The sequence below is a fragment of the Mesoplodon bidens genome, assembly GCF_964165515.1.
Source record: "Mesoplodon bidens genome assembly, chromosome: 15".
Classification (NCBI taxonomy): domain Eukaryota; kingdom Metazoa; phylum Chordata; class Mammalia; order Artiodactyla; family Ziphiidae; genus Mesoplodon; species Mesoplodon bidens.
Genome location: NC_138171.1, coordinates 78,968,750 through 78,981,370, shown reverse-complemented (window position 1 = coordinate 78,981,370; position 12,621 = coordinate 78,968,750). Strand labels below are relative to the sequence as shown.

General features: G+C 41.7%; 1 protein-coding gene across 2 annotated transcripts in view; it reads right to left on the bottom strand.

Annotated features, from left to right (window-relative positions):
* The window catches only part of SPTLC3 (serine palmitoyltransferase long chain base subunit 3), a 132,324-nt gene extending 123,637 nt beyond the window's left edge, over positions 1-8,687 (bottom strand). The window contains exons 1-2 of one of the 2 annotated variants that reach the window (XM_081257868.1): positions 8,620-8,687; positions 8,317-8,490 (exon numbers count right to left, since the gene is read on the bottom strand). In XM_081257868.1, coding sequence (XP_081113994.1) covers positions 8,317-8,424 — 108 coding nt within the window. In that variant the 5' untranslated portion in view covers positions 8,425-8,490; positions 8,620-8,687. Of the gene's footprint in view, positions 1-7,485; positions 7,623-8,316; positions 8,491-8,619 lie in introns of those variants that run through there. The other variant, XM_081257869.1, reaches the window with a different exon arrangement.
* Between the last annotated feature and the right edge of the window lie 3,934 nt (positions 8,688-12,621).

The window sequence follows — 12,621 nt, the reverse complement described above, 5'->3', positions numbered from 1 at the left end:
TTTTAAGAATTTCTACAGTGAGTTCCCTTCCTGTCAGTTGGATTATACTCCAGACAAAAAGGGAAAATGGCTCTTGAACCCGTCAGAATTATAGGTGTACAACAAGGGAGTTTCTCAAGTGAGGTAGCCTCCTACTGAGTCTTTCATCTAATAGATGAATTTACACTCGATTCAGCTCACGGTTTTATAAAATCTTTGCCCAGTCAAAACTATATAATGAAACCTTTTCCAGCAAGAAAAATCGAAGGGTAGTGTAGGTCAAAATTCACTGAGTGGAATTATCTGCACATTTTGTCTCAAAAGAAGAAAAAAGAAAGAAGGATGGACAAATATTGAAATCTGGTTAATAATTTGCATGTGGAAGAGTTTAGGGGTGAAGCCTATTGATTCTCCAACTTTCTTTGAAATGCACCAAACATATGGTTTGATGGATGGATAGAGGGACGGATAGACAGACAAACATGTGATGAAACAAATATAGTAAAATGTTAATTGCAGTTTCTAAGTGGTACGTATATGAGTATTCAGTGTAGAACTCTTTAATTTTTCTGTAAGTTTGCAAATATTCACAATAACATGTTTGAGGAAAAGGCTTTTTTTTTTTTTTCTAGTGATAAAGACAGACCCTGGGGTCAGTCTGCACTAACTAGAGGTTTAATCTTAGACAAACTTACTTAACTTTTCTATGACCAGTTGCCTCATATAAAAAATAGGGATAGTAATAGTATTAAAGTCATAAGGTTGTGGGAATCAAATAAGTTTGTATTTAGAAAGTTCCTAGCATATAGTGTGGTGGAAAAATTTGTTAAATGAAATTTAAAAAATCATTTCATATACAGGGTCATGAATGGGAAAGCAGATTATTCTGATTTTTCTTGGACATTCAACCCTGAGAATGCAGAATTTTATTAAAACCAGATGACAGGTCTATATACCTTGAGGTATTAGTCATTTTCCTTCTAATCCAGGCATATTTCATCTCTTATTAAGAGGTAGTAGAAGCATCAGGATAAATCAATAATATTTAATTTCTATTTTCATCTCCTTCAAAAAGTTCCACCTCCTTAAAGCATGTTCCCTGACCCCAAACTTAGAGTATACATAATATCTGGATATTGATATAAAAGCACGTAGCTACCTGGTCACACAAAAATCTAGTGATTTAGTGATTTTTAAAAAGAAGGCAGTGAATAGTAGTCATGTTCTCCAACAAAGGATGGGAAACCTTTAATTAATATTAGGTAAATTACTAATAAATTAGTAATTAATTAGTGTATTAATTATTAAGAGGTTATACACCTTGAAATCTGCAAGAAGCTTGTGTAACATATGAGTGGGGCCTTTTCAGTCTTTTAAAGAACCAGGCCTGTGGACAGCAAATGGCAATTGAAATAAACAAACTGAAATCCGAGTTCTTACAAACACTAGATTAGTAAAAACAGGTGGTCTAACCATTGCACAACTATTATTGAGTATCTATTGTGTACAGGCTCCGGTCTATGTTCTGGGGATTTGGCAGTGAGATAGAAATCTCTGCCTGGGTGGAGTTCCCATTCTAGAGCCAGAGGCAGACAATAGATAGGAAATAAATTCAAGTGTGTGTGTGTGTGTGTGTGTAGGTGGTGTTAAGCACTAAAGAACCAAGCAGGATCAGGAAAGGGAGTCAGGAAGAAAGCATGTTGCAATTTTAATAGGATTGTGAGTAACATTTGACTTGAAAGGAGGGAGGTGTGGGCACCTGGATTTCTGGGAAGCGCAAATGGGAGAGGATGTGGGAATGTCCTGAGGTGGGAGGGTGCAGGACTGCTGGAATACACTGAGCCCTGGGAAAAAGGGGATGAGTCAGTGAGGACCAAGCCATGGCTCCTTGTGGCCACTGTAAGAATTTCAGCTTTTACTCTGAGTGGAATGGGAGCCAGGGGAAGGATTTAGGCAGAAGAGTGAGATCTTGATATGATTTCAACAGGATCATTCTGGCTGCTGTGTTGAGAATAGTCTTGCTGGTGGCAGTGGATGGGATGGCAGGGGTGGAAGCAGCTTATGGCAATTTAAAAATATGACCATGAGTTCTTTAATAATCTTCCCATTAAGAGTTGGGAGGGTCCTATCCCCTTGAACCTGGTGGGCTTGTTTGTGACTGCTTCAACAGGGTGGATGTGAAGCTGACCTCTGAGGCTAGGGTACAAAAGGCCGTGAGACTTCTTCACTTACTAGAAAACTCTCTAGAGCCCTCCCTGCTGTAGAAGCTGTCTGAGGCAATCCTGCCCACAGTCCTTTTTTTCAGCCGACCCAGCTTGGATGTGGTAGTGAGGACACCATCTTGCAGGCAAATCCTCCTGGCTCAGCTGTTCTAGGTCCAGCCAATTGTGGTCCCAGATATCATGCAACAGGGAAGAGCTGTCTCCACTGAGTCTTTTCTGGATTCCTACCCAGTGGAATCCATGAGCATAACAAAATGTTTGTTGTTTAATATCATTCTGTTTTGGGATGGGTTGTCATTCTGTAATGAATAACTGGGACACAGGGAAAAGGCATGAGGCTCCTGTAACAATCAGGGTGAGAGATAGTGGTGGCTGAGACCAGAGTGGGTGCTGTGGGGAGGTGAGGAGTGGTCAGGTTCTGGATATCCTGTGAAGGTAGGATCATGAATTTGCTGACTCATTGAATACAGAAGGAAAAAGTCATGAACGATACCCAGGTTTTTGGTTTGAGCCACTGGAAGGATTGAGTTGTCATTTACTGAGATGGGAAAGACTATAAAGGAAACACGCTAGGGACAGAGGGAGGGAGTATCAGGGACTCAGTTTTGGACATGTTAAGTTGGAGAGGCCTTTGGTCATCCAAGCGAAAGATCAAGGAAGCAGTTGGAAATGACATATATATATATATATATATATATATATATATATATATACATACACACACACATACACACAGCTGCACATATATACATGTACATATAGTAATGAGACAAGGTCAGATCATCGGGAGAAATCTGCAGTTAGAAAAGAGAACAGGTACAAGGACTGAGCCTTGAGTCACTCTATTGTTCAAAGATCAAGGAGTTGAGGAAAACCAGGAATAGACACTGTAAAGGAACAGCTGGTGATATAGGAGGGTCATAACCTGGAAGCCAAGAGAGAAAAATGCTTGAAGGAGGAGGAGTAATTATTTGTGTCAAGTGCTGCTGACAGACCAAGTAAAATGAAGCCACCATTGGATGTGGGAATTCAAGGATTTACGACTATCATTTATTGAGCACCTATTACGTGCCAGGCATTGTACTGAACAATACAGTAGCAGTAGAGGGGTAAGAGATGCAGGCAGATTTTAATAGATAATAGTCACTATTTATCAAGTATCTACTACACATGTGATAGTTACTGGGAGCCTTACATACACTCTCTCATCTAATCTTCACCGTTGCCTTGTGAGGTATGGATCAGAGCCGTGACGCTACTTCCCCAATGTGGCACAGTTAGTAGGGAGCAAAGCTAGTACTCATACCCAATTCTGCTGATGTCAAAGCTTGTCTTCCTGCTATCATTCTTCCTTAAGTGGTTCCCTGGGAAATCCTGAGGGGTGCTGGGGTATGAAAAGCCACCAGGAAAGAAATATCTTCCTGGGGAGTTCATTTATACTCAAGGTTTTCAAGGAGGATATAAAAGTAGTTTTATAGTAAAATAAATATTATTAACATAGTATTATAAAGTGGGGTACAAAATTCTAATGTAAATTTTTAAATAAATTAATACCACATGTGGGCTTGTGGTCTGAGTCACTTTGGCTTATGTTTGGTTTTCTTTCCTTGGTAGATCAATTTATGAATCCCTTTACCCTGTCTTCTCTGGAAAGGCTGATTTGTTGGTTTTTCTGAGCAGGGTGTGAGAGCTGGGGTTCTTAACCTGGGGATCTGAGAAAGTCAGGGAACACATGAATCCTCTACATGGAAAATTCTGTAATACAGAAAGTATCTATCAGCTTCTCAAAGGATTTTTGACTTCCAAAAGGATTAGCTCCACATGGCAGAGAAAGAACAGTCAGGTATAAGTTGTAGTTGACAGGATAATCATAATTTACACATAGCCTTTTCCTGGGCAACTTCTGAAGACCCAGTTATACCACATCTAGAGAATAATAATGGTGACCAAGCTATATGAGCACATTGTCTAACAAAAGGTTTGTGGATCACTTCCTACAAAGTCTGAGAGATGAAGTTTGAGCAGTGAAATGGTATCAGTTCTATGACATTTTGTCATCTAATATTTGGAATCAGGGTTAGTCAGAGAAATCTAGTACAACTGGTTGGGTCATAATTGTTCCTAAAACTTGCATATTCCAGGATCAAGTATTAATATAACAACTCAGGAAAATTAAGATGTAAGACACATCTATTGCTTTTAAAAAATATAAAGTAAGCCTAAATTAAGAAGATCCAAGTTCCCTGAATCACTCTATTTATGACCTCTTATTTTTCTCATCCTATTTGCCTATAGTTCAGAGATTACAGATTTGTGGCTGGTAGCAATGTCTCATTGAACTCTACACTATTGGAAATTTGAAGGATTAGATGCCAATACTTAAAAATCAGATATTCTCTCTCCCTCCCACTCCATCTGGATTTCCAGTTTCTTTTGAAAATCATAAGATCTGTCAACATAGGACCTGCTTTCTCTCATGGTGACAATGAGCTTTGTTCAGGTAAACCCATGCTTACCACTTCCTGTTGTCCACACCAGGCCTTACCAGCCTGCTGGGCATTTGTAATCTTAACCTCTGCTGTAATCAAATGATCTTCAATGTGGCAAAACTTTTGGTTGGAGCAGGATTTAGAGGGGACTGTGATGGATGAAGTACACTGTGGAGAACAATTCTGCATACTTCTCTGAGCTATGTTCATAGTGTTTGTTTGTTTGTTTTCAAAGGTTTAATCTAAATTGTGAATTACTGGGCCAATGACTTTCTTTCTAATATGGTGGCAACAACGTCTTCTCACATGAATTTGCAGGTTGATATACTTTAGAATTCCAGTAAAACTACATTAGTTCAGGCCAATTGAGACAAGGTGACAATACTTAGTAGAAAGATTAAATCAAGTGTATTTCAAAATAAATGTAGTGGATTTCTTGAGAGTAATTAAGTTAATGTCAATCTACCTCTACTTGTGTTTCTAAAGAGAATCATTCTCTAGGAAGCTTTAACCAATGGATAAAATTAATTTATAATTAGCAGATATTAAATATACTTTAAAACATATTCATTTAATTAACAAAACATCTGAAGCAGAACACATACATGCTTCTTTGCCTGCTCTTTCTTCATAGATAAGGCAACAAGTTACAGACCTCCTCAGATTGAATAATTACACTTCAGATTTGGCAACATTCAAATGATTGTGCTTTTGTATAGTTGATATTTGAGTTCATTGTATTTGGTTTTACCAGCCAGACACTCATCTTAAGCATACAATCCTTATGCAAAACACAAAATAAAACACAACAAAAGTGTAAAGCTTAGGGAAAGTCATCTTTGCCAAAGATTGATGGCCAAGACAAACTCTTTCCTCAAAATGAAAGCACTGAAAATGGTTGCAATGAGACTGTACAATGATTTTTCTAGGCATTTTAAAGAAATAGAATATACATGTGTTTACATGTTTATTGTTGCTTAGCAAACCACCACCATACTTAAAACAACAATCATTTGTTTGCTTGGGACTTCCCTGGTGGCACAGTGGTTAAGAATCCACCTGCCAATGCAGGGGACACGGGTTCAAGCCCTGGTCTGGGAAGATCCCACATGTCACGGAGCAACAAAGCCCGTGCACCACAACTACTGAGCCTGCGCTCTAGAGCCCATGAGCCACAACTACTGAGCCTGCATGACACAACTACTGAAGCCCGCGTGCCTAGAACCCATGCTCTGCAACAAAGAGCAGCCACCTCAATGAGAGGCCTGTGCACCCCAGCGAAGTGTTGTTCCCACTTGCCGCAGCTCGGGAAAGCCCGTGCACCGCAATGAAGACCCAACGCAGCCATAAATAAATAAAGGTATTAAAAATAAAAAGTCTGATAACAAACCCAGCTTTAAAAAAAAAAACCAAATCATTTGTTTGCTTAAGAATCTGTAATTTGGGCAGAGCCCAGTGGGGACAAGTCATGTATACTCCATGAAGTATAACTGGAACAGATAGACTCCAGGGATGGAGGATCCACTTCTAAGATAGCAGACTCACACAGTTTACAAGCTGGTGCTGCATCTTGCCTAGGCTCACAGCAAGGATACTTGGTTTCTCTCTACTTGGGCTTCTCTTGAGCTGCTTGGGCTTCCTTCAAGTGTGGTGGCTGGGTTCCAAGAGTGAGTGTTCTACGAAGACTGGGTTCAAGCTTCAAGGTTTTTGGTAAAGATTCAGTTTGTTTAAAGTCCTCAAAGCAAAATGGACTAAAACCAGTGACTAAGGATCATGATAGTAAAGACAACTTCATCCATATCACAGAGGGGAAAACAGGCCTTTGTCTGCCCTACTGCACTAAGAACTCAGCAGGGTTTCTTCTTTCTGGAACATACTTTTTAAGCCATAATTGAGGCTCTCAGTGGGAGCCAATTTCAACTTAGTAACACCTAAATATATCTCAGCAAATAGGTTCTGGATGATCCTTCCTTCAGAAAGAGCTATTGGAAAAGGCAGTAGCCTCCCTGATATTTCCTGCCACTCTTAGGGAAGCTTCAGTGTCCAAAGATATTCACAGTCTTGTAGGAGCACTTAGTAATGAACCTTTAGGATCCTGGCTCTTGTCTTTAGGAATGGTTGTAACCATTTAGCTAAGTCTCTAACCTCAGACGCTAGAAGGTGGTTACAAAACCAAGATAAAGTAGAGGGAGAGAGAGAATGGCTTTGAGGGCATCTCTACCCAAATGAGAGCCTTCAGGGTCAGAATGGTCCAGAGGGTGAGAAGACCAGTGGCCAGTGTTACAGCCATTTTAGGGGCAAAGAGTGTCTTGAGTCGTAGTGGTCTGATTCGATACAGCGACGAATAGATGGTGGGTATTAGTATGATTGCCCTCGTGCAAAGAATGAGAGTTGAGTATTTTCTCTTCACATTATACTCATCTGGGAGAGGCCAGACATGAGGTTTTAGGTAGACAATTCCAAGGCTAGGGCAATGCCTTTTGTTAAGAGGGGAACCTATCTGGGGGACCACAGCCTATTCACACACAACCCGGGCTCCAGAGTTGCGCCCCCCCCCCCCCCGCCCCGCCACACACCTCTTTCATTCCACTGGACACACAAACTTCCTTCACTGAATGCTGGGCTGGCCCCCAGCCAGCCCCACCTGTCCTGTGATCTTAGAACAATCTCACTGCCCAACCTCCCCACCCCCGACCCCGCTTCTCCCGCACAGGGTCCTTGCCCAGCTTCTCATTTTGCAACAGTGAAGCTGCCTGTTCGGTTATGCTAATCTGCTCCCAAGCAGGTGAACTCACCCCTGCTGCTCAGAGCAGAGCGCCTGGGCATCCAATAGGAAGCTGGCGATGGCCTGCCTGTTCGTAAGCAGCTTGCAGACCCGGCTCCCTCTTTGAATGAGCTGACATTTCTTGGGTTCCTCCTCCTCCTCAGTACATTCCCCTCAAACATTCTGTCAGAGCAGGAGCCAAAAATTTTACAAAAAAGTATCGCATGGGAAAACAATTCAAAGTCTGTTTGGTTCCTGTGTGCAGCCTGTAACAATAAGCCGCACTTTCTGAAGCGTCTTAAAAAGGAATGCTTGTGATGTCAAGTTTCAAAGAAAGACTTTGGCCCCGAATCAAGCTGTAAGCTATGACAAGGCCCCACCAAACACCAAAAAGAAGTCCCCTTTTAATCAGAGAGGCATTCCTCACGTACCAGGGGAAAATGCCACCTACTCCACGTAATCTCAGCAGCGGTTACTTTCACTTCCTCTTTTTTTCCCCTATGAAGTATGATGCATGGAGTCTGTTGTGATTTCCTGATAGACTGAAATTTAGCTGGAGAGTTTTAGCCTTCACAACTGTTTTCTCCAAAGTGCTTGCGAGAAAACAAAAGTCTAGCAGGGATATTTTTTATGTTAAGGGTTTACGGCTCTTGTATCTACGTGTGTCCTCTCTTGTACAGAGAAGAAATTCCCTCCTTAACCCACATCCAAACTTTTCAGTAGCCAAGCATTTGAAATTAGCTGAAGTGAGAGTCAAAACACAGAAAACACTTCCTGCCAAGACCTTTCAGCTAGGACAGCTTTACAACAAATATTGAAATGCTCAGGTCATTCAGAGTAAGGGGGAGGGATCTCCTCTTACCTGGGCTTCTTTCACCATCCCGTTCCTTGTGCAGTTTTTTCTGTGACAGTGGTCACTCTGATTGTGAAGTGTTCCATTGCAAACAGCACCACCTCCAGGATCAACCATTTGTGTGAAATTGATGGAAGCGGCAGGTTTTCCTCCAGAGGCTCTTGGCAAGCTTGACTTTTGAAGCTGGTGAGGGAATGGGATAAAGCACTTCAGACTGAGTGCTTGAAGGAATCCTACCAATCAGGCTTTTCCAGAAGAAGAGCGACAGCCTATCTTTTGGGAAGATCTTTGAAACTAAAAACAAATGATTACCTTTACACTCTTCAAATCAGAATGTGGCCTCCATGGTAACGGAACTGCTCCTGAAACTACAAAGGAGATTGCCAGCTCCTTGCCTGGACTGAGGCAACCAGGAGGCTGCAAAGCCAGTGGCAAACTGCGAGGAGGCCAGCAGGGAGGTGGAGAATCTTTTAAAGACACACACACACACACACACACACACACGCCACTGTACACTCCCCACGTGTCTCCTACGGAGGACAGTCAGTGCCAAACTGACGTCTATCCCCTTCTCACCTCCCTCCTGCATCTAATTACATTTTTGTTTGTAAACCAAGGTCAAAGTCAACACTTCTTTTTGCGGGTTAAATAACATTCAGAAGTGGTTGCCAGGGGCCACAGGGAGGAGAGATAGGAAGCTACTGTTTAATGGGTAAAAGTTTCTGTTGGAGAAGATGGAAAAAGTTGGGGTGATGGATGGTGGTGATGATTGCCATGTGAATGCCACTGAACTATACAATTCAAAATGGTTAAAATTGTAAATTTTATGTAATGTATATTTTACCATAATACAGAAATGGCAAAAAAACAATTCAGAACCCACCTTATGTTAAAACCAGTGACATCGGGACTTCCCTGGTGGCTCAGTGGTTAGGAATCCACTTGCCAATGCAGGGGACATAGGTTTGAGCCTCGGTCTGGGAAGATCCCACATGCCGTGGAGCAACTAAGCCCGTGCACCACAACTACTGAGCCCGCGTGCCACAACTACTGAAGCCTGCGTGCCTAGAGCCCGTGCTCTGCAACAAGAAGCCACCGCAATAAGAAGCCCGTGTACTGCAACAAAGACCCAATGCAGCCAAAAATAAAATAAATTAATAAATAAATAAATTAAAAAATAAGTTCTTGGTGAAAATGAAAACAAACAAACAAAGAAAACCCCATGACATCAATGAGAGGTACTGACTCATCCAGAATTCCGGTAAGACAGACGTCTGGGAGACAGGATATTTGGTTTCTCATTATAGCTGCATCACCTTGATCATGTGACCTTGGGAAAGCGATTTTTCTCTTTTTGCCTCAGTTTCTCCAGCTGTAAGTTGAGATAAACTATTTTTTTGTGGGCTAACGTCTGATGAAGTAGTTTGTTACAGACACAGGTGTTCTGGGGCAGCATCCCAGTCCTGACGCCTCTGGTTTACTTATCAACTCTTATTCTTTCAATGCACCAGTCACAAGAGAGGTCTGTTTTCTCCTCTCACCATCTGAAGGCATTGTGGTGACATGGTTGGTTGGACAGTGTCAATCATTTACAGCCTGTTGAGTCCTCCCAAGCTCACCCGCATGGTTCTCCTGAATGGAGCCTTCTTTAACATCAGACACTCAGAAAAAAACCCCATTTATTGGGTCAGTAGGCACAAACAAACAAGAAACACAACAAAAAGACAGACATAGTCCTGTTGCCAGAGCCTCATTTCCTGGTTCTCGGTTCTCTTGGGCAGGGTTTGTTTCCCCTCTAGGAAGATGTAGCAAACAGAGGAAGTGATCATAATGCCTCTCCCAAGCATGATTAGCCTGTGAAGATGTCCTTTTCCTCCATCCCACAGAGACTTAGAGGAATCAAAGAAGGTCTTGGGCCAAATGATGGAATAAATACCAAGTGTGCCCTCCCTTTCATGTCTCAAGATGAGAGTTTTTATTGCATTTCTCCCAACCTTTGTCATCAGAGCAGAACTTGTCTCTTAAGTGGCTGTTACAGTAGGATTTGGGAGTGAACCTGTGTTGGCTTATTTCCTTCTGGACTTAACACAAAAAAGAGAAGAAAAGGGAAGAGGGGGCACTGATAACTGCCGGCGTGACTGCCTCAGTTTAGAAAGACACACTGAAGACATGGTGTTGTTTTGACTGAGCTCTACTGACCCGTACAAAGTTATTTTTTGAATAAGGATTTTGAGATAAAACTTATGAATCTTTTTTTTTTTTTTTTTTTTTTTTGCGGTACGCGGGCCTCTCACTGTTGTGGCCTCTCCCGTTGCGGAGCACAGGCTCCGGACGTGCAGGCTCAGCGGCCATGGCTCACGGGCCAAGCCGCTCCGTGGCATGTGGGATCTTCCCAGACCGGGGCACGAACCCGCGTCCCCTGCATCGGCAGGCGGACTCTCAACCACTGCGCCACCAGGGAAGCCCAAACTTATGAACCTTATACGCGTCCTCCCCTCCTCCTTTTTTCCCCCTCTTCTTCCCTCATCACTGTCCTCTTCTGAATTTCCTCTCAGCCTTCCTCCTCCTCTTCATCTTATTCTTCTCATTTTTCTTTATCTTTTTTTTTTTTTACAAGGGGGCAAAAACCAAAAATAAAGAAAACATGTCAAGGGGAAGGGAGAGGGATAAATTAGGAGTTTGGGATTAAAATATACACACTACTCTATGCAAAATAGTTAATCAACAAGGACCTACTCTATAGCACAGGGAACTATAGTCAATCTCTTGTAATGACCTATAATGGAAGATAATGTAAAAAAGAATATGTATATTTATATATACATGTATAACGGAATGATTTTGCTGTACACCTAAAACTAACACAACATTGTAAATCAACTGTATTTTGATAAATTTTTTTAAAGAGAGAAATGAAAACATGTCATAATGCTGAAATCTTCTTCTTTTTTTCCCCTTCCTAATCTCAATGGCCAAATTTAGGTAACCATACATTAACCTTCAGGGAGTATCTACTACATGTTCTCACTTTTGAAACTTGTCTACTTGCCATATTGGAATATGTGACTTTCTGTGTGCACAGAATCTTCCTAACACTCCAACCATCTGGCATCAGGTGCCGTGGATGTGTACAATCAGTGTGCCTATTGTTTCATATCACCTCCAGTCAAAATAAGTGTGGAGGTCTGTTTGAGTGAGTGGTGGCTTTCAGTTTTAAGATATCAATTGCTATTGGTCTGAATGTTTGTATCCCCCCAACATTCACATGTTGAAATCCTGACTCCCAAAGGTAAAGCTATTAGGTGGTGAGGCTTTTGGGCGGCCCCTTATAAGAGGCCCAAGAAGCTCCCTTGGTCCTTCAGCCATGTGGGGTTACCTCGGAAAGGTGGCTGCTTAGGATGCAAACCCTCACCAGACACCAAATTTTCTAGTGCCTTGATCTTGGACTTCTCAGCCTCCAGAACTGTGAGCAATAAATTTCTGTTTTTCAACAGCTGCTTAGTTTATGGTATTTTGTTACAGCAGCCCAAGTAGGCTAAGTACTCAATCAACACTAATACACAAACTAAATATCGAGTATGATTCTGTGTCTCTGAATAACTAAATGTATTTCAGATCAACCAGTAAACTCAACAGATGTTTGAATAGCTACTATATATTGGGCTATTTGCTCAGCCCTTTTACACAACAATGAAGAAGACTGTTGCAATCTCCACCCTCACAGGACCAAGAGCAGCGCCTGCATATCTTCTATTTGAGAGATATCTTAATTGAAGCAGCACTATTTACAATAGACAGGACATGGAAGCAACCTAAGTGTCCATCGACAGATGAATGGATAAAGAAGATGTGGCACATATATACAATGGAATATTACTCAGCCATAAAAAGAAATGAAATTGAGTTATTTATATAGAGGTGGATGGACCTAGAGTCTGTCATACAGAGTGAAGTAAGTCAGAAAGAGAAAAACAAATAACGTATGCTAACACATATATATGGAATCTAAAAAAAAAAAAGTTTCTGAAGAACCTAGGGGTAGGACAGGAATAAAGATGCAGATGTAGAGAATGGACTTGAGGGCACGGGAACGGGGAAGGGTAAGCTGGGACGAAGTGAGAGAGTAGCATGGACATATATACACTACCAAAGGTAAAATAGATATAGCTAGTGGGAAGCAGTTGCATTGCACAGGGAGATCAGCTTGGTGCTTTGTGACCACGTAGAAGGGTGGGATAGGGAGGGTGGGAGGGAAGCTCAAGAGGGAGGGGATATGGGGATATATGTATACATATAGCTGATTCACTTTGTTAT